The 22,533-nt window shown below is 38.5% G+C and overlaps 1 protein-coding gene across 1 annotated transcript; it reads left to right on the forward strand.

Annotated features, from left to right (window-relative positions):
* Positions 1-494: 494 nt before the first annotated feature.
* Positions 495-21,318, forward strand: smarcad1a (SWI/SNF-related, matrix-associated actin-dependent regulator of chromatin, subfamily a, containing DEAD/H box 1 a). Its single transcript, XM_038281502.1, has 24 exons — positions 495-958; positions 1,275-1,395; positions 1,481-1,589; positions 3,858-3,927; positions 5,304-5,398; positions 5,487-5,588; positions 5,699-5,777; positions 5,901-6,020; positions 6,105-6,712; positions 8,308-8,504; positions 9,027-9,117; positions 10,268-10,367; positions 10,476-10,535; positions 10,774-10,849; positions 10,961-11,096; positions 11,229-11,360; positions 16,484-16,579; positions 17,775-17,892; positions 17,986-18,101; positions 18,320-18,508; positions 18,609-18,727; positions 19,906-20,088; positions 20,220-20,329; positions 20,647-21,318. Exons 1-24 carry the CDS (start codon positions 853-855, stop codon positions 20,706-20,708), a joined length of 3,195 nt encoding a protein of 1,064 aa, XP_038137430.1. The 5' UTR covers positions 495-852; the 3' UTR covers positions 20,709-21,318.
* The last annotated feature ends 1,215 nt before the right edge of the window (positions 21,319-22,533 follow it).

Genomic DNA, 22,533 nt, shown 5'->3' on the forward strand with positions numbered 1-22,533 from the left:
ACCAAGGAATGGTTCAGAGACCTCAGCTGTCTTGGTTGTCTGTGCGCCACCCTGTGGACAAATTCCACAAATAAGACTTGTTGCAAAAAATGCTACTGCTAACCAATTCATAAATTAAATTAACGATTAGATTAACTGATATGTATACATTATTTTGGTATTGTGATTCTATAATTTTAAACGTTTGCCGAGTAAACAAGATTATATCACGGCTTTGCAGAACACCATCAAAGAGATGGTTGCGTTAATAGTGTCCCCTCTGTGGATTTTCGCTGTGAAGTAACTCGTATATCGATTTAATTCCTCTTCTGTTCTTTAACTGACAGAATGTTGACAAAAATGGGTCGGGGAGGAGGTGAAGATTTGGCAAACGGCGGATAAACGAGACAAGTATTAAGTAAAAAAAAGAACTGAACATACACGGAAGTACTGTTCGGAGTACTATCTTGACTCATTAGGTTAATCCCCGCCCACTTGTCTCACTGACCAATCAGCAGGACCTTTAGCCGCTTGTGTAAGCGGGAAACCGGCTTTTCGCGGTATAATTTCACAAATAATTAACGTATGGCCTTTATTTTATAATTTCTTTGTGAAACGCGTGACGTATGGTTTGATTTTGAGCTGTTGTAGCCAAAAGTACAACAGTGACAAAGCTCGTAACAAGCCGTCCTGGCTGGAATTTCTTCCCGACGGCCCTTATGCTAACACTTTAGGCTAGCTTGTTGGACCCTCACGTTAGCTAACGAGACGTAGTTGATAATGCGTTAGATGGAACAGAGATTATATAGCACTGAGTGGAAAAAGACAAAGGGCTACCGTTTTTTTTGACACAAACACATAATCACAGCTGAAATGAGTTTTTTCAACTTGGACCGTTTTCGTTTCGAGAAGAAAGCAGCCAACAAAGAATCAGTTTGCGTCTCAAAAAGTCCGGATTCTGAAAAGGAGAACAAACCAGGTAACTGCAGTAAACTAGCATGCACCGTGGTTAGCCATGTTTTTCAGAAATGCTAAACTTAGCAAGAAAGGAGCTGTCATCCAAGGCACATGTTTTTTGTGTAAAATGTGTTAATGCAGTTAACTGTTTATAAATAGAATTATGGTTATCACAAGCTGTCATGCCACGTGAGTTCATCTTTAATAAGAAAAAAACTATGCATGTGAGTTATAGCACAGACATATTAAATTAAATTATGCTTTATTAAAGCATTACTGTCAGTCATGGCATAGATTAATCGAGCTGCTACAATAATTTGTCCTTTCATGTGTTTCAGCTCAAGTCAAATCTCATAAATCCACCACAAAGTCCCACGCACGAGGAGTGGTTTTTGAAGAAGAAATATCTGTAGATTTGGAGGAGGATGAGTTTGTGGCTGAGTCAAACACAAAAGATAGGTATGTGCTTCTTTGTGCATTAACCTATTAACGCAATTGTACTCTGATACAGTTAGTCTGACTTTTTTCCCCCTCCCGACCATAGGAGCCCTTTGCAGAACCCAGCCAATGACACAGATGATGAGGAAATAGATGAGAAAATAAGCAAACTACTGGAATTGTTTCCTCAGTTGTCTAGAACTGATGCACTGGAGGTGAGATGGGATTCAGCTGTTGTTACCTCTTAACATATTTCAACATTTTAGTAGCTTTAGGTTAATTTTTACTGTAAGTTAACACATTTTGGGTTTCAAACACCATGCTACATGATTTGTAAGGGAAAAGACAATATTTTATTCTCATTGTCTACCTCTTTCACCGTGATGGTTAAAATACTCTTTTTCTACTCTATGCAGCCTTGTTCAGGCCTGAAGATAGCTTGTTATACAAAATTATGTGCATAATAATGATATACTACTGTTATACACATAACTGAGTTATCCTGGTTGTTTTCATGTAATTAGAGTTATATAAAATTCTCATAATGATATGGCTATAACAGTTTTAGTATTGCCTCCTTGTGGAAATAAATGCCAGCTGCAACATGTAAATGCAGATATGAAAAGTAAATATGTTTAAATAGCAGTTAAGCAATAAAAGCAATTATAGCAAGCATCTTGGTGGAAGTTGATTGACCGAATTAAATAAAGTAACCAAGAGTTTCTTAGGGTGGAATTTGTATGAGGGGAAAAATGTTCAAAGAGTTGGATGTTTAAAAAAAAAAAAAGAACTGACGAAGAGGAACCACAGACTGACTTATTTTAGGTTACTTTCTTCCAGATTTCGGGGTTGTAAAACCATGACACTCAGTTTATTTATATATGGCCCCAATTCACAATGCATGTAATTTCAAGATACTTTACAGAAACAATTTAATCAAATCATACAGACCAACTGGTTAAGTGTTTTCTTTCCTAGGAAATCCAGCTTATTGCTTTGATTCAATGACTTGGCAGGATCTGCCTCTCCTGGATGAGCATGTACCAACAGTGGACTTTTGCTTGCATTGTGATGTTTTGCCCTGCACAGTCTCACAATGAGCATGCAGGCAGTGACAGTGGAAAGAAAAACTCTTTAATTAGAAGGAAGAACGAGGCTCTTGTAGTACTCTTGTAGAAGAACATAGAATTACCCATCCTTAAATTCTTTCCATGTTAGTAAAGGTAAACTGCAAACTAGCTCCATAGGGGGCTTTATCTAGGATATAAACATGAGCCCATTACTTTGTATTAAGGACTAAGCACTGAAAAGGAGCCCACATTTTTTACATGGAATTTAAAGGAAATTTGTTAATGGCAGCAGCCTATCTGATAGATTGATGCAGTATGATGTCGCAGCCAAAAAGAACCTGGCCAGAAGAAGCTACTATGTAATGTTAGGAGTTTGAAGTTGTCCCTTTGTCCTGCAGCAGTCCAAGCCTATAGCAGCACAACTATGAAGGCAGCACAGGATAACCTGAGCAACTCTAACTATAAGCTTTATCAAAAAGGAAGGTTTTAAGTCAAATCTTAAAAGTAAAGATGGTGTCTTCCTCAGGGAATAGAACTAGTAGTTAGTTCCACAGGAGAGGAGCCTGATAAGTAAAATATCTGCATTCCATTCTACTTTTAGAAATTCTAGAACTCACTAGTAGATAGAGAGCAAAGTGGTCTGTTAGGAAAATAAGGAACAAACGGATCTCCGATATAAGATGGAGCTTAGTTATTTAAGGCTTTATATATGAGAAGTAGGAATATAAATTCTATTCTTGGTTTAACAGGAAGCCAATGAAGAAAAGTTAGAATATGAGAGGTATGATCTCTCTTTTCATCATAACTCTGGCTGCAACATTTTGGATCAGCCGAAGCCTCTTAACTCAAGATTGTGGACTTCCTGATAGTAAAGAATTACAATAGTCCATCCTTGAACTAGTTTCTCAACATCAGCCCTGGACAGGATATTTCAAAATCTTGCAATATTAGATTATAGCAAGGATATTCTAGAAGCCTGTAAAATATGGAATTTAAATCGAATGTCCTGATCAAAACTATGATCAGAGTTTTATGTTATCAGATGCCAATTTAATACCATCCTGATGAAGAGACACATTTGCTTCTTTTTTCAAAGACTCTGGTCCAAAGACAAGAGCTGCGTTCTTGTCTGAATTCAAAAGCAGAAATTTTACAATCATTAAGGTTTTTATTTCCATTAGACATGCAAAGTTTAATCAGGGATTATAGATAAAGTAGTAGGGGTATCATCTGGATAATAGTGGAAACTAAAAATATGCTAAAATTGTAGTTATTGGAAAGATTCTTTCTTAAATGATGGAAGTGGCTGTTTTGTATTTTTGAAAAACAAAATATCTGGATAATCTTACTGTTGGTCTTGTGAAAAAAAAATCACGTTAGATTTTGTACAGCTCACTGTTTTTATGTTTTCAGGTCACTGGAAGTACAAGTACCTTGGAAGGCGCTATAGCTGTCTGCCTTGTCAGATTTGGTGACAAAGCAGGTAAATAATTATTTTCATCTTTTCTTTAAATGGCATTTTATTAAAAAACAATAAAAAAAAAAATGTTGATTTGCCCAAATATAAAAAGTTACTAAAAGCTGTAAAACAAACATTCTAAACAAAGAAAGGTCACCATTAGGGCTGCAACTAACGATTATTTTAAAAATCGATGAATCGGCCGATTATTTTTTCAATTAATCGATGAATCGGACAAAAAATATTTTTTATACTAACCTCTTTATTCTAAAATAAACATTTTAGACAGAACAAACAAGCACACAAGTACAGGTTGCTCATTAACTGTACTGGTGCAATATGAAAAATAAATGTTTGTGTTAAAACTACGCAAACTTACATGAGAAATGTGGCTGTACATCCACAAAATATAGGGTACTTTGTTTCATAAAGCGCAAAAAAAGACATTTTTGTTTTTAAAAGCCCCTAAGGGGCTCAAACAATAGGTCCTCCCATTTCATCAAATGACAAGGACAAGACTAGGAACGATACATGCTTTCACGTAAGAGTCTCCAAAAGCCGCCAGTGACACCGTAAAAAGTCGCCAGATTTGTCGCTAGTCGCTTTTTTTAAAAAATAGTCGCTGGAGGGGTCTGAAAAGTCACTAAATATAGCGACAAAGTCGCTGAGTTGGCAACACAGCGCACCTGCAGCGCTGGCTCGCTCTGCCGTAATTTTTTTCTTCTTCCCCCGTTTCAGTCAAGTGGCAGTGATGACGGCATTAATTGCGCGACTTAACTAATCGATGATGAAATTCGTTGCCAACGCTTTTAAAAGTCGATTTTTATCGATTTTATCGATTCGTTGTTGCAGCCCTAGTCACCATTAGAACTTGTCCCTAAAGCCTTCTTTATTGAAGCTTGTTTTTTTTTCAGTCCTTTAACTTATGTTGAAGGCTAACCTTGCCAGGCTGTAACTTGCAACCTGTACACTGCATATCAGCCTGGAAAGGAGCTGGTAGAGTCTGATCCCAAAGGCTGGACTAGCAGTCAGGAGAAAACAGGATACAGCCAATCAGATGTGATGAAATAATGTTTTTTTTTTTTTTTTTAAGGAAAAGCTCTTACAGCAGCCAATGTTATTGTTAAAACTGTAAATATGTTTTCAACTAATTCTAAACATAATGAAGGGCATCATCAAACATAAAAGTTGCAACTGCAATCTGTCTGACTTTTTTAGTTGCAGAAAAGCACTGTTGCGTTGTAGGTAATGCTGGCTAAGCATAAACTAGCCCCCCTAGCTTTAGGATTGGTTTGGCCTGTTTTACACATGGGAGTCTGAGCATTAGCAGAATGAAAAGCACCCTCTTAGTGAGTCTGGCTGGCCAGGCTTTTTGAGAGCATCCCTGTTTGTCTTTCCAGCACCAAGTGAAGGCAGGAAGAGAAAGCAGGACGAATCTAGCTGTTCTCAGGACAGTGGTGATGTTCACCAGAGTAAAAAAAGGAAATCATCTGTGGTAAGAACATTACACGTTTTTGGTTACATTAAGGACTTTAATATAGGTCCTCGGGTATCTGACTCCCATGTTTTACTTTATTGCAAAGGTGTCTGGTGAAGAAGATGATGAAGGGAGAGAACCAAGCTGGGAGAAGCAGGAGGTCATGGTGAAAAGACTTCAGAAGAGGTTTCCCGACCAGGACAAGGAGGTGAAGACATGTAGCTTACTTTCTAACTTATTTCTCCTTGTAGTTGTATTTTATTGTTCTTAATTTGGTTACGTTATAAGACCATTTAACCTCTGAATTCTTTTGTTTAGGAGCTGAGGATGGTGCTTCAGGAACATGACTGGGATGTGGAAGAAGCTCTGCAGGTTCTCCAGATGTTCTCTGAGTCAGGTGCCCATCAATTTAATATCTAAATCTTATCATATTTTAACTTTTTACAATGATGACGTTTAACAGATGAGCTCAGTAATACTTTGATTTACTGAAACATTATTTCATTCTTATAATTGGTAGATAACAGCGGTTGTAACTTAGTTATTCCAAAAAAGCAAAAATCAAAAGGCAAAGGGGTGTCAACCATGGGCAACTCAGACAAAAACATTGAAACAGATGGGAACAGTACAGATGATACAGGTACACCGCACACTTTGTCTGAAATTAAACTTCATTTTGATTACCTTTTAATGGCTTAAGTAACAAACATTTTTCTTTTCACAGATAATAGTAGTTCCAATTCTGATTTAGAAGAATCCAAACACAAAAGGAAACAAAAGTCAATTAAAGAATACATGGAATCAAAGGACACAACATGTAATGATAAAAGTATTGAAAAGACAGATGGGACTAGTACAGATGGTACAAAGGACAGTGAAGACGAGTCTGATACAGAGTACGACAAAAGCTCCAAAATAAAAGGGGGCATTTACACTCTGGACCCAAGGCTGTTGTCTTCTTCGTCTTCTGCTAAGCGTACCTCTACCTATGCCACCACGATGCCTTCATCTTCCTCCTCAGCCTCCCAGGCTGTGTCCAAATTTTCTAGTGATACTGGCAATGCTAAAAAGCAGGCAGTGGAAAGAAAGAAAAAAGCGAGGGCCTCCAATGAGGATGTCACTTCTGATGACGAAGAGGACATCCTAACAAGCGACTATGAGGATTCAGATGACGAGCTTGAGGGTGACGATGAAAAGATGGATGTAAAAAAAGAGATAGTTGCATTTTTCCAGAATGCTACAATAGATGAGCTTTCTCTGATTGCTGGATGCTCTGTGAAAAAGGCCCAGAGGATAGTGGAGCTCCGACCCTATGACAGCTGGGAATCCCTGGTGAGATATTTTGGTTTCTTACAGTAAAGCATTAAACGGTGCAATTTATTCATCATAAATTATTATTTGGGAATGCATTTAAAGGGGTCATAGAATGATTATATAGGGTATTTGATGCCGGTCCTTAAGGTCTCTGAATAGGGTGTGTAACATTGGTTGGGCTAAAAATGGCATATTTGCTGTTCTATGAGCCCTAATGCAAACCTGGTTAAAAGCCCTAGAATGAAACGACAGGTTTTCTTCCTTTTATGGTATGCTCACGAATATTTAGATGAGCTGTGCGTTGATTGGTTGGTTTACAACGAGCAAAGCTGCTTAGCAAAGACGCATCATAGCAACAAGCACTCACTCAAATTGTTGATATGGTAGGGTGACCAGACATCCTCTTTTTCTCGGACATGTCCTACTTTTCAAACCTAAAAAAAATGTCAGTGGGGAATTTCAAAATTGTCCCGGATTTTGGTTGACTTAAGTGCAACACGTAGTCGAAACACACCAGGCACTTGAACCGAGCCGACAGCTCCAAGGCTAGTCCGGAAACCCTGCCTGCCTTGCCTTGCTAGTGGCACTTCCATCGGCCTGCCCAGTTACACAGGTGGCCCTAGACACCACAGGGCCACCGGTGTCCAGGCTACCGTCACGGGTCGGGTTTGGTCGCTCCAACTGGCCCCCCAAGTTGACTGCTCGGTTCCAGTGCTTGGTCCGTTCCAGTCAGCAGCCCAGACAACCCCCCCTAAAATTCTTTATGTTGTCTATTCTAAAAATCTTTCCACATGTTATAGAGATTAAACAGATGTGGACACTGCATATAAGCAATATTTGTATTTTCTGCTACACCCACATTTTCTTTTTGCTTTGCTTGTTTCTAATTAAGCCCATTCCTTTATGTTTTGCTATATTTTATTAGGTAGAAAAATAAATATTCTGACCATTGCCCGGTTTGGCATTACAGAGCAGTCCTTTAGGAATCCTTCCCAACCTGGACACCAAAACACCGGCCTTTAAAAGTTATCTTCAGCATGTTAATGTGATCACACGTGTACATCTGCCCGCAAGTGCACTCTGACAGTCTAAAGCAGGCATCCCCAACCTCTGTCCTCGAGGCCCGCTGTCCTTCAGCTTTTAGAGGTTTCCTTGCTCCAGCACAGCTGATTTTAATTGAAAGCTGATTAACAGGCTTTTGGTCTCCTGCAATCATTATAATCAGCTGTGCTAAAGCAGGGAAACCTCTAAAAGCTGAAGGACAGCGGGCCTTGAGGACTGAAGTTGGGGATGCCTGGTCTAAAGGGTTCAGGTTTCACATTGGTCAGGGGTTTCTCACATGCGTCCAAATAAGGAGGTATATCTATTTACAAGCACCGTTTCCATTGCCATTAAGCTTTGAATATTAAAATTCAGCGTGTCAGCTGGATTTTTGCTATTTAACTTTAAGCGTAATGAGCAGTTGCATGGACAGAAACATTGGGGAGGGGGCCCAGATAACAGTCAAAGGGCTGATACACTTTCAAATCTGCATATTGACCCTATTTATGCGTAGCAGCCCACTATGCTGAGAATCCATGTTTAAACTATGACATTATATTCTTCCTTTTCAGTGGGATGTCTTTCATAAAGGAAATGGACTCTCTGATGATTTACTGCATGGCTGCAGAGTCGTCCTCAAAGAGAGGAAGGTCATCCTTGGACTCATGTCCAAATGTCAAACTATTTCTTCAAAAATGGTTAAGCAGGTCACTCAAGTGATGGAGAGAGGAACTGGTTCCACAAAACAGCCTAGTTTACTCAATAGCCAGTAAGTACAGCTCACCGTTGAACTGTTTTAAGGGGAAACTCCTCAACATTGTGTGTGTGCTTAAGTGTCAGTGTTATAACAACTATATGGAGATGAGTGAGTTTGAAGTAATGTTTTTTTTTTTTTTTCATATAAAATGGTAACTGAAATGTCTTCAATTATGTTTAAGCAAGGTCTAACGACTTGTTTTGCAGATTTTTCAAAGAAAATATATTAATTATACTTTATATATTTAGTTTTTTAAATGACAGAAATCTAAGTGTTGCCTTTTATAATTGCCTAAGACGACACAGAAGCTGTAAAAAAAAAAAAAAGACACAAGCATTTGTTGATAAACTGAACCGACTAAAACGGATAAAACCTCGTTAGAAGCTGGTTGTCTTCCAAAAAGGCTTAAGGATTTGGATGTTTAACATTTGAATATTAAAATCTTTTTCTTTTTCACTAAAGTGCTTTAACTTGTATATATTTTATGTTTGAGTATATAAGAGTAAGTATCGTTTTCGTTTGTTTCCCCTTGAGGCTGCATCTTAAACCGTATCAGCTGATTGGTCTAAAGTGGCTCATGCTTCTCAACGAGCACAAATTGAGCGGGATCCTCGCTGATGAAATGGTAAGGTTACTCTTGTTTAATAGTTTTGTACCAATATTTCTTATTATTTGATTTTTCTTTTGGAATATTGAAAATTGGAAAGAAAGTTGACCACTACTTTATTATGATGACTTTTAAGAAGAACTTCAGACAGTTTGTTTTGTTATCCCAGAAATGGTTTTGTTATGACCTTTGGTTACACACCAGTGTGGCGTAAACTGTGCCTCTGATGTTGAGTTGAGAACAGGGGCGCTCTCCCTGAAGGGAGCCTTGATTTCTATGAGACATAACATAGAGCTACAGTTTTGAAATATTAGCTTAATTACTGCTGCCTGATTGGATTTTGTTGATCAGGTTGGAAGCTGAGAAACCAGCAGGCAATAGTTTGGATTCAGTGATTTGAATATTTAGGCTTGAATTGATGTTGAAGGAACCAGTTCGACAACTCTACTCTTACTTACCTTCTGAGGTGCAGCCCAAATGAAAAATTTCTTTGATTTCTTCTTGGCTTTTATGTTAATTTTGGATATAGACCCGAAAGGCACAAAAACAGACATAGATTAGGTTCTCTCTCAAAATTCCTTTATTTCTGTGTAGTCAAATTAAATCAAAGTTTGTTACAACAACACCAGGAAGACCAAAGTGCTTCACAGAAAGATAAAAACAGTGAAAAAAAAATGAACATCATAAGCATAAAACAATGTGTCCTAAGCCGGTTTGAAAAGAATGAGTCTTTAATCGGGACTTATACGGTGCAGATCAGTGAGAACCCGCAGACCGAGGGACAAGTTGCTCCACAGTTTAGGTTGGGATAACCACAAAGGAACAAACACATCCAGAACCATTTCATCAGGACCCCGGAGAGCTCTGCTGGGGCAATGGGGCAATGTACAGTCAACATAACGGACGAAGACCATAAAGGGCTTAAAAACAAAAAACAAAACAATTAAAATCACTTTCCTTGTATTTAATAATTTTTTTATATGTTTAAAAAATGTTCTTGAAGTTCTGAGACTCTGTTCTTTGTATTATGTTCTGAACTTTAATATCAGTGCCTTTTTCACCATTTTTCAAATTTCTTCAAGTATTACCTTTTTAAGTTTGTAATATCCTCTGTCTCAAAACCTCTACCCACTTCCTTTTTTCTGTTATTCAATTCCACCTATTTCAGGGTTTGGGGAAAACCATCCAGGCTATAGCTTTTCTGGCTCAGCTGTATGAAAATGGAATAGAAGGTCCTCATCTCATCACTGTGCCTTCCTCCACACTAGGTACAAGGCATTGGCACATAAAATATATAATATAAACTCGGTCTGGTGTTGCCTCTAAAATGATTATAAAGCAGTGATTTATGTTGCTTTATTTTCTCCATCTTTTAGATAATTGGGTCAGAGAGCTGAGGCTGTGGTGTCCAGCTCTTCAAGTGCTTATTTATTATGGTAAGATTTTTTTTCATATGTGCTTTCTTAATAGTTATATTTTTGTTCTAACAATGAGGCAAATTACATAGCTAAGGAGAACATGACAGTCATGCTTTCTTCTGTATTGGTAGACTTCTTGTAAAAAATATATTTTGTGTTTATATTTGATTAAAAAAATATTTTTCATGGTATAAAATATTTTGGTGATATTCAAAGGATTATTGGTTCAAATATCATTTCTCCTTGTGATCCATAGGATCTGTGGAAGAGCGCCGCTACCTCAAACATGACATCCTCAACGGTGATGTTGATTTCAATGTCATTGTCACAACGTAAGCAAACAGCCTAAATGATGACTTCAAACAGCAAGCAGAATTTAAAAATAAGTTAGATTTGTTCTGTTGTGTTGGATTCATGATAATCTGCCTTTATTTCTTTTACAGGTATAACTTGGCAATAGGAAATGACAACGATCGAAGCCTTTTTCGTAAGCTGCCTCTCAAGTATGCCATCTTTGATGAGGGCCACATGTTAAAGAACATGAACAGTCTGCGCTACCGCCACCTAATGTCCATCAATGTAAGTTGAATATTACATTTTAATAAATTTTTTTTTTTTTTTTTTGCTTTTTTTTTTTCATGTACATCTGAAACATGCTTTTTTGTGTTTCCAGAATCTTATCTACTTGTTGCTGCTTGTTTTTTCTTGCAGGCTGAGCATCGCATCTTGCTAACTGGAACTCCCTTACAGAACAACCTGTTAGAGCTGATGTCTCTGTTGAATTTCATCATGCCCACCATGTTCTCCAGCTCCACCATGCAGCTGTCCAAGATGTTTTCCATGGTCAGTATGCATTTTGGCCATAATTCCAGTTAAGGTTTTATTAAGCCATTTAGGAAGCGTAACGTTAAGTATCCTTTGTGATTTTTAGCATCTAACTTTAAGAGGGTATCTCATTTTAGCTTAATTAATACATCTATCAGTTTGTTTTTCAATATATAGCACACCTAACGATGACATCTTCAGTTTGGCCTTTTTCGCAGTCCACTTTTGTAGATTTGTTTTTTACCAGGTCATCATCTTACATATTTTGGAGTTTAAGATGGTGATTGCATTTAAAAATATATATTATATTAGGGCTGGGCGATATAGAAAAAAAGCTTATCGATTAAAAAAAACGCATATTGATCGATATCGATAATTATTGAAAAGATTTGAAACCATATTTTATGTGCAGCTCTGCCTGGACTTTTTATAATATTGCTAAATGATTTAATTTTAATAAAAAACACAAACACAGACTTCGAATTAAATCTTTATTTAACCAACTTTTTTAACCATAACAGAATTGTTTTAAAGAAAAATAACTCAAGAGACCTGAGTTATGTTATTAAATACTGACAAAGAATAAACTAAAGTGACCAGAAAAGTGACCAAAATAAATATAAAAAATAAATACACTCACCGGCCACTTTATTAGGTACCCCATGCTAGTAACGGGTTGGACCCCCTTTTGCCTTCAGAACTGCCTCAAATCTTCGTGGCATAGATTCAACAAGGTGCTGGAAGCATTCATCAGGGAGTTTGGTCCATATTGACATGATGGCATCACACAGTTGCCGCAGGTTTGTCGGCTGCACATCCATGATGCGAATCTCCCGTTCCACCACATCCCAAAGATGCTCTATTGGATTGAGATCTGGTGACTGTGGAGGCCATTTGAATACAGTGAACTCATTGTCATGTTCAAGAAACCAGTCTGAGATGATTCCAGCTTTATGACATGGTGCATTATCCTGCTGAAAGTAGCCATCAGAAGTTGGGTACATTGTGGTCATAAAGGGATGGACATGGTCAGCAACAATACTCAGGTAGGCTGTGGCGTTGCAACAATACTCAATTGGTACCAAGGGGCCCAAAGAGTGCCAAGAAAATATTCCCCACACCATGACACCACCACCAGCAGCCTGAACCGTTGATACAAGGCAGGATCCATGCTTTCATGTTGTAGATGCCAAATTCTGACCCTACCATTCGAATGTCGCAGCAGAAATCGAGACTCATCAGACCAGGCAACATTTTTCCAATCTTCTATTGTCCAATTTCGATGAGCTTGTGCAAATTGTAGCCTCAGTTTCCTGTTCTTAGCTGAAAGGAGTGGCACCCGGTGTGGTCTTCTGCTGCTGTAGCCCATCTGCCTCAAAGTTCGACGTACTGTGCGTTCAGAGATGCTCTTCTGCCCACCTTGGTTGTAACGGGTGGTTATTTGAGTCAATGTTGCCCTTCTATCAGCTCGAACCAGTCTGGCCATTCTCCTCTGACCTCTGGCATCAACAAGGCATTTCCGCCCACAGAACTGCCGCTCACTGGATGTTTTTTCTTTTTCGGACCATTCTCTGTAAACCGTAGAGATGGTTTTGCGTGAAAATCCCAGTAGATCAGCAGTTTCTGAAATACTCAGACCAGCCCTTCTGGCATCAACAATCATGCCACGTTCAAAGTCGGTCAAATCACCTTTCTTCCCCATACTGATGCTCGGTTTGAACTGCAGGAGATTGTCTTGACCACGTCTACATGCCTAAATGCACTAAGTTGCCGCCATGTGATTTGCTGCTTAGAAATTAAGTGTTAACGAGCAGTTGGACAGGTGTACCTAATAAAGTGGCCGGTGAGTGTATATGCCCCCCCAACGCCGCCGCCCGCGTTTTCTGCTTTAACCTGAGTTATTACTTTGAAGTTTCTGGCCCCTCAGCATTTTTCTCTCAATTGTTAGAACTACGTGGGAAACTGCCCAGAACTGAAAATATATATATATTTTCCGAAGATTCCTCGGAGGAGAGCCGCGCCGGGGCCTACACAGCTCGTACTCCTGCGGGTGTGAGCGACTGAGATGATAAAAAAAAAAAAAAAAAAGTTGGTTGTGTTATCAGACTTGGTTTTCACTGGTTCCCGACACATTTTACTGATGATTTGGTGGTTTGTTTTTGCTCCGACTTGCCATGACCGAAATACTGCCAGACTGCCGAACTACAAAAACCCTTCTTTGAAACAATTTCCTCCGCCTCTCCTTGCTGCACATCTTCATGTGCTCTGTGTTGTGGTTTGAGAGGGCGGCGCTTGGTGACGGCGTGCCTGGGTCCGCGATTGTGATTGGTTGGGAGGAAGCAGTGACTAGCATAAACCTACATGCTAGGCTACAATGAGAAGGAAGGAAAACTGCGTTTCTTTTTTATCGAACTTTTATCGACCGTCTTTTTTTCTATTGCGCCACACGTCTATGGATCGATATATATCGTTATTGAATTATCGCCCAGCCCTATATTATATTATAGATATATTTTCCAAAAGCAATACTTAAAATACTCAAGGGACTAAAAGGGACTGTTGTGATGCTGTCCAAGGTGCTGAAGTACTGAGGATTTAAAACCGCTATTCTACTTCCTAATTTCCTGCGATTCTTCTACTACTTTGCTGTACTTTGAGTCTCTGCACCGTGTTTTGCGGAGTATGAGTCTCACTTTTTATATTTTTTGGCTGGGGTTACGACCTATACCCCACAGTGACTTATAAATGAAAAATATATAATTAGATTCTCAGTTAATTTAAAGTAAGAAAACTTATATTAAACGAAATTTTACGTGACTGAGTCACTCCATGTTTTTAAAAGGCCAATGGAAACAGAAATGCAATGCGTCATGGGCACTGCAGTTTGGCGGCCGCCCTATAGGTCACGCCTGTCACATATAAAGTCTGGACATATAACATATTTCTGACATATGTCACAATCTCAAACAATTTTTTGTAGAAAAACTGGACAGTCTTTTTCAGTTTTCCCAGAACTGTTAATAAGCCTCTGTAAACTGCTTGCGAAGCTTCAGAAGAACTTTATGCTTCTCTTCTGCAGACATTTCAACTGTGACTACGAGAACTTCAGATTCATTGTCTATGAAGCTTGCATTATTCTCTCTAATGTCCACACAGTAATGTCCTGAACTAGTGAGCTCAAGTGGGGTGTTATGTTTAAACATGACAACTTTCATTTTCCATGTCTAAAACAGTTATTGCTCTTTTCAGGGACATTTTGCTTAACAATAAGGAGGTATCAACAGAAACTATTTCGGTTTCAATTTGACATTTTGCTTCTTCAATCTTAGCTGGAAGCTTCAATTTTCTGAGCCATCTGACCATCTCTAAATCTAAAAGGTCTGCAACTTTGAGATTCTGTTTGGAGTAGATGGTCGATTTGACATTGGCTCAGGTTTTTCATGTAGCTATTCAGCCACTTTTCCCCACAGACTGTACGTGTGCATGCAGTATCAATGATAGCTAATCCCAGTGATGACTTCGTCAAGTCAGAAAATTTTCTGAGTCTGACATTACTTTTGTAAACAATGTAATTATATATTCCTCCACACTTTTTAATCCTCTGTCAACTTTACTTCATTTTCCCGGTGCAGTACATGCTCTGACAGATGGCACATCGTTTTCGTCTACCATAGTTGTCGAGCAAAGTGTTACCTTGCTGCGGCTGCCGCTGTCCGCTCTGTGACGGGCCGTTGCTCCGTCTGAAACTGCCCGCCGGTCCTTGCTCCATAAAATATGTCATCCTGACTTTCGTTATTGCTCGCATGGCTGTTTTTTCTCCCTCCAAAAATCTGCTTCAGTCCAGACTTCATAGATGCAAATGACAAATCTGTGCACAACATGAGGGCCAGGTTTCTACTCTTATCAAGACAAGCCGTCTCCAAGAGTTGGTACTTTTTGGAAACAAAACTTGAAATACCCCCCCACCCCCCCGGAGAGGTTAACACTACTGCTCTTTAGAGGTAAACAAGTAAATCAACATGACAACACCCCTAACATTCAGGAAGTTTGCGGAGAGTCAGGCAAAGAAGGCAGCCTTTGGTGAATTTACTTGTCAGAGTCAGCTTTTGGGAAATAGATACAACAAACAATAGTCTAATCAGGGCTTACAGAAGCAGGAAACAATGACAGACATTGAGGTTGATCACACTGCTAAGCAGAATAATTGCTGAAAATCATGTGGCAAGGTAGGGAAGCTTGTATTTTTATAAATGTCTGAAATTTTATGATTACGGAGGCTGGCTGTAAGGAGATGACGCGGTCTGCTCATGCGCTTTTTGTTATCTGAACTGAGCCAGAACTGAACCGTGCCGAGCCCTATTCATTAACTAGTACCATGTTAGCGTGGTCTGGTTGTGTCTGGTGCGGTCCAGTTCAGTTATGCATGCCATTTACACCCAACACATTTCTTGGCACAGTCCCAAAAGGGTAGTGTAAATTGGGCTATTATGTTGGACTTTGTAATGAACTCGGTTAACTGACCGTTTGGATAGAGGATCACTACTTGTTGCTCCCCGTTGGTCCCGTGACTCTGCCTCCCCAAACAATTTCAGCACCATCTTTATTTGTCGCCGCTGTTGGTAGCTGTCTTCACAAACCATTATGGGATATATCTGCTCGTCTAGTGACCAGGGAAATTTTACGTTCACTATACTTTTTCATCCACTAGATGTTCGAACTCTCATTTGAAATGTCGTTACCACTATATAGTATCCTATATAGTGATTAGGGCATAGCCTATGTTTTGGCTTTCACATTTTTAACACCCTAAGTGACATGGTTGTTGTAATGACATCTGTTGCAGAACCACATTTGTGTATTTTGTCAACTAAATCCTTGAAACTCAAGGTGGCACTGTTGCTTCAGTGAACTTCTCATGCAAAGACTGTATACTTGAATGTACCTGTGACCTATATTCTGGTGCAATTTACCTTTGGTGTGTTTTTATTTTATAATGGATATAGATGCTGGTGTGACTTAAACAATGGAAAATAAAGTATATGGAGAAGATTAGTAGACCAACTATGCATTGAAATTCATAAACACTGTATGACCTCTAAAGGATTATGCATAACTGTTTTATTTTTATGTTATCTTGACAGAAATCTCATGATGAGCAAAGCCGATTTGAAAGGGAACGAATTACTCAGGCCAAACTCATCATGAAACCCTTTATCCTACGACGGGTCAAAACTGAGGTGAGTTGATCAGAGGGAATGATTGGTATTAGTTATTTTAGAATTTGGCTCGCTATTAAGCTGTTTTTAGAAGGTGGTTACTAATTCCAGCCATTAAATTAGTTCTTATTGTAATTAAACAGATACTCACACCAGACACGAATAACATTGCTGAAAATGCTAAAGGTCACACACTTTAGGAAGCAAAGATTAAAACAGGGGAAATAAGAAAATGGGCATATTTTGAAACTGATGTCCTCATTGCATATCCATTTGGAATTAGAAAAGAATAGAATAGAAAATCCCTTTTATTAAGGAAGAAGGTGGTTGTCCCAAATTACATCCACTTTGATCATCTCTTTTCCAAAGCTATGAAGGCAACCAGCCCACACCTCACCCTCCTCACTTGTTTCCCAAACTATCCTTGGACCTTCCCTTGACTTGCATTCATTTCCCACCCATTTCTATGGCCTACCTGTTACCCTAAGTATTACTAACACATGCTAACCTTAAACATAAAACCAGTTCATACCTTGGTCCTGAACGTGTCCTCCACCCCAAAAAATAAAGCTTTCCTCCACACAAATACCTAATTCCCCAAAATGTAGAATATTCCTGCGAAATTGTCCCCAAAAGGTAGCAAAAACATGGCCATCCCTCCTAGGATAGATCACCCCTTCTAACAATAAAATAAACCACTAACAGGTTTCAGACTTTTTCAGCACTGCTGCACTTTATACTATATCAAGTTCTATCAATCTACTGTTTTCTGAAGATATTTTGAATATCGTTTGTTTTGTTTCTGTTTCTTTGTCTTCTGTGTATTTATTTTATTTATTAAATGTTTTCTTTTTCATTTTTGAGTGATGCTCACTTTTGAGATTTCTAAAAATGTTTTTAACTCGTTTCTGAATATTGGTGTCCAAGATTTCATTATGGTTGCATAACAGCCCTTGATTTGGGATTTAATGATCAGGAAAAAAGATCTGATGGTCAAAGCAGAGAAGACCAAACTACTCTATCGTGATCACTGGCTGATTAGTGATGCAACTCTTTTAGGTAAAAATGGAAAGAAAATCTCAGCTGCTCCTAAACATAAGATTAATGAGACATTTATGTAGTGTTGTTTTCCTATTGAAGGATTTTTTTTTTTATTACCCATAGATTTTTGAGAAGGTATATTCCTTAAAACACATGGTTCTGTTTCTGTATGCAGGTGCTCAAGCAGCTGCCAGCCAAAGAAGAGAAGATTGAGTTTTGCTCAATGAGTGAGAAACAGCAGACTCTCTATGAGGCCCTCTTTAAAAAACTAAAGAATACTACTAATGGAGAGAGTAAGTCTCATTCAGACAGCTTACTCCTTTGAGTTTATCATGGCATTTTATGTAGCTACATTGCAAACATCTGTTTTTTATTCATGTCTTCAGAGCGTGAGCTGTGCAATGTTATGATGCAATTGAGGAAGATGGCCAACCATCCTCTTCTTCACAGACAGTACTACACCACAGAAAAGCTTCAGGCTATGAGCCAACTTATGCTCAAGGTCTGTCCTGAGATTTTTGACTTGTTTTCACCTTTGATATCTGTTGTTAAGCCAAATATGTAAACCTCAGTTATTTTGGTGCTCAATTTTTGTCTGAGGTGTAAACTACCTGTTGCTTATCAATGTGATGTTTGTAAGTATTTATTCTTGTATTTAATTCCTTTTTTTTCCTCCTCTCATTATTTTCTTTCTTATTCCTCTTGCGTCTTGTGTGTCAGGAGCCAACCCACCACGATGCCGTCCCCGCTCTTATCCAGGAAGACATGGAAGTCATGTCAGACTTTGAGCTCCATCGTCTTTGTCAGCAATACTCATCCATCAGCTCTTTCCAGCTTGACAACAGCCTTCTACTTGACTCAGGGAAGTTCCACCACCTAAAAGAGCTGCTGGTATCCCTAAAAAAACAGGTCACTAAGATGCGCTGAATACTTTATTTGGTGTAATTCCAAAAATCTATAATCTTGATTTACACCAACAAAAGGTTAAAACTTTACTCTCATTATACAGGGAGACAGAGTGGTGTTATTCAGTCAGTTTACCATGATGCTAGACATCCTGGAAGTGTTCCTCAAACATCATCATCATCGCTATGTCAGGCTGGATGGATCCACTCCCATCGCTGACAGGTCAGGATTGTTCATGTTTACATTATTATAACTTAAGTAAGTTATTAAGCAAATCATCTCTATCTTGATGTTTGGTACTGTGACTGACAGGTTATCCATTTATCATTTATAATGCGTATACTGTTTGATGTAAGCACAAGAGCAACAATAGAGCAGCCTTCATACCGGTTGAAACGATGACCCCTAGCAAAACTTTAGATCAAAGGTGAACTTTGTTTTTTTATTACATTGGCCCCTTGATTTTACGTTATTACATCATGTTCTACTCACCCATATGAGTTTTGTGTCATTTGGAGCTGTTCTGAAGATATTCCGTTTTGTTATGTCCAGGTCTTCCTATGGGCAACGAGTTGAAGGCACAAAATGAACTGTTCATAATTGATCATTTATGGTACGTTAGCATTCATAACATGTAGGCGAATCACTGTCCCCCAGACATGCGCAGTTATATTTTTTATATTTATATGTTTTAAAAACAAAGTGGCGCGTGTATGACGTCATCCATGCTCCGGACTGGAGTTGTAATAGGCAGCCCGGGCCACAGGTGGCTACGGTCTGCTCCATATATTTATTCGGCTAGCTAATCTGAATCGTTCAATTCCATTTTGAGAGCGAGATCATCTGTGGTAGTAGCACTAGACATCTTTCAGGCATGTGAGTGAAACTAGCAGCAGTTCAGTGGACAGAATGAATGAACAGTAGCTGGCACGCGCGGATGATGTCATACACGCACCACTTTGTTTTTAAAACATATAAATATAAAAAATATAATTGCGGATGTCTGGGGGACAGTGATTCGCCTACATTTTATGAATGCTTGCGTACCATAAATGATAAATCACAAGCAGTTCAGTTTGTGCTTTCAAGTCGTTTACCCATAGGAAGACGTTAATTGGATGTAACCTAACGGAATATCTTCAGAACAGCTCCAAATGACACTAAACTTATATGGGTAAGTAGAACATGATGTAATAACATAAAATCAAGGGCCCAATGTAAAAAAAAAAAAAACAAAGTTCCCCTTTAAAGTTTATGTAATGAGGTCACATTTGCAATGTTATTGAACCCTTTTGTTAAATCAATACCTGTATTTAGGCTATTTCTCTAGATGCTAAAGTTTTATAAAACTGATGTCAAACAGACAGAATTATACAATGGTGGTGATTTCTCTCCTGCAGGATTGTTTTGATTGATGAGTACAACACAGACCCTGACATATTCGTGTTCTTGTTATCAACTCGTGCCGGAGGGCTGGGCATCAACCTCACCTCTGCTAATGTTGTCATCCTGCATGATATTGACTTCAACCCCTACAACGACAAACAGGCAGAGGACAGATGCCACCGCGTCGGCCAGACCAGGTTAGAATGGCTGGCAGCAGCTGGACAGAAAACATTTTTCCTTTTTAATAATATTTTACCTAAAGTCAACAGTTACTGACATTCAAAGAAAAGCATCTTCAGTTGGTGTTGTATTTCTCTGTGATTGGCAGGACTGTACAGGTGATAAAGCTGATCAGTAAGGACAGCATAGAGGACTGCATCCTGCAGCTCGGTCACAAGAAGCTGAAGCTAGAACAAGACATGACGACTGCTGACCAAGGTAAGAGAATGTGTACAGGTGTTTAATATATTAGTCGACTTGTTTGTGCAATACTGCATAAAGCAATAAAAGCGACTATGTTTCACTTTGCATCCTAGTGCAACCAAGACAGCACCTGTATAATTACACAAGACAGTTTGACATCAGTTTTATCCCTGTAACAATTTATTTCCAATGCTTATTTGTGAACTAAAAAGATATTTGTCAAAATGGTTAGTAGCAGACTGATATGCTGATGATTTAATTAAAGATTGATGGGGAAAACTCCATATTTATTATTAAATGGGTTAATGGTGTGCTAATCAATTGTTCTACAGATGGTGAAGGGACCATACCTGAAGATATGGCAACTTTGCTCAAAGCCTCTCTGGGACTGTGAAACACAAACACATCAACCTTGAAACTTGACTGAACTGAAAGGCTTAAGATTTTTGGCAGTTTGATGCAAACAATATGCTGCCATTAAATGAGCCCTGCAGCCTGGTAACTGTGCCTAAAACACCATTTTTACCTGCAGTCTTTTCCATGTTTTAACAGCCTTTTGATTACAAAGCACTGTATGCGTTACCTATTTAAGCAAGCCAAGCAAAACTTGCAGTTCTTCAGTTTGACATAAGCCCGTCATTATTCATTCAAAAAAGGAGATCATTTTGCACCTTTTTTGACCAAAACTGTTAAATATTGAAACATTAACTAAAAATTACCATCAGCTGTTAAGATTCCCCCCCTTTTTTTCTGAGCGGTAAATGCTTGAGCAAGCTGGATGTTTTAATAAGCTTTTTTAAGCATGCTGCTCGTACTTTAAGTATTTTCAGCCAGGAAACACTTATGCTTTCACAAGGCAGCTGTCTGTGTACTGTATTAGGGGCCAATGTGTTGTAAGTGTACACTTGTTACTGTACAAATCATTTCCTAAACTGTTTGTGTGTGTCCAGGTTCGTGTTTGAACATATGATACATTTTCAAATAAATATTTGTCCTTCTATCGAGTTTGTCTTGTATGTAAACATTTCACTTCAATTGGCTAATGTAGTCTTAGCTTAATTTTCATCCTTTAAGCATTTGGAGCTTTGATCTGAAGAAGTTGACTTTGACTACTGTATTTTGTGCACTTTAAGATAAGTTTAACTTAAATGGATTAATAAGGAATTGGAGGTAGCAAGATGACCTTTACCTTAATAGTCCAGTGTATGTGTATAGTGCAAAAAATACCATATATGCATAAACAGTCTCATCAATTTTGCTGCGACGGATGAAGGAACAAAGGTTAAAAACATAAGCAAAATCATTGATAGTTCATTACTTGTGTTTTTTTTGTTGTTGCCATTTTCAATTCAGAATGCCATGCAGTAGTGAGGTACTGGTCAATTGGATGAATAAAAATGCAGGAAATTGTTCTGATTCAAGGTTTAACAGAAACATTTTTTTCTTTTACATTTTGTCGAAGTTGATAAAACAACTGAAATGCGTTATTTCATTTCCAGTTTACACAAAGATAAAATAATAAAATGGATACACAAATCTTTTCTACCTAATAGATTTATTTTCTTTAAGTCTATCTAGGTATTTAATCTGGTGAGATATAATGACTGAAGGTTTCTAAAAAACATGCCAAGGATGTATAAAACATGACTTGATTCCATTCATAATTGTCTTAATGCACAGATGCAGAATTTGGGGCATATTGTTTACTCTAATCCTGTCAAGTAGGGATTACAAGTACCGTAATAGTGCTGCTGTAATAGAGTTCCATGATTCAGAGTACAGCCTCAAGAGTGATTTCCTTTAGAAGTACTGTCCAAACATATCCCTAATAGGTCGGGGTTTGCTCGTCATCCCAGACTTCCAGTTTTAGTCGCTCACCTACTTCTACAAAACAAAAATCAAGTGGTCAATTTTTTTTGTAGTTTGAATCCCGCATGGAACATATGTATCTTGGGCTTTTGATATCATCCAGTGTTGTTCTGGGGGCAAGACCATTAAGGCTGGGATCCTACCTGATAATATGAGATTGAATAAACATGGAACCATACCATCTCCAATGTTGCCCACTAATTAAGAAATGTCTGCGCCAAATATTGAGGAAACAGGACTACTGGAACAAGAAGACAATGGACATGGGAACATAGTGAGATACTAACCCTGATCAATGTGGGTATATGAAAAGACTGGAAACTATATTCCCTCAGGTCAGCTGATCAGTT

The sequence above is a fragment of the Cyprinodon tularosa genome, unplaced genomic scaffold (assembly GCF_016077235.1).
Source record: "Cyprinodon tularosa strain WSP-4 unplaced genomic scaffold, ASM1607723v1 ctg171, whole genome shotgun sequence".
NCBI classification, from domain to species: domain Eukaryota; kingdom Metazoa; phylum Chordata; class Actinopteri; order Cyprinodontiformes; family Cyprinodontidae; genus Cyprinodon; species Cyprinodon tularosa.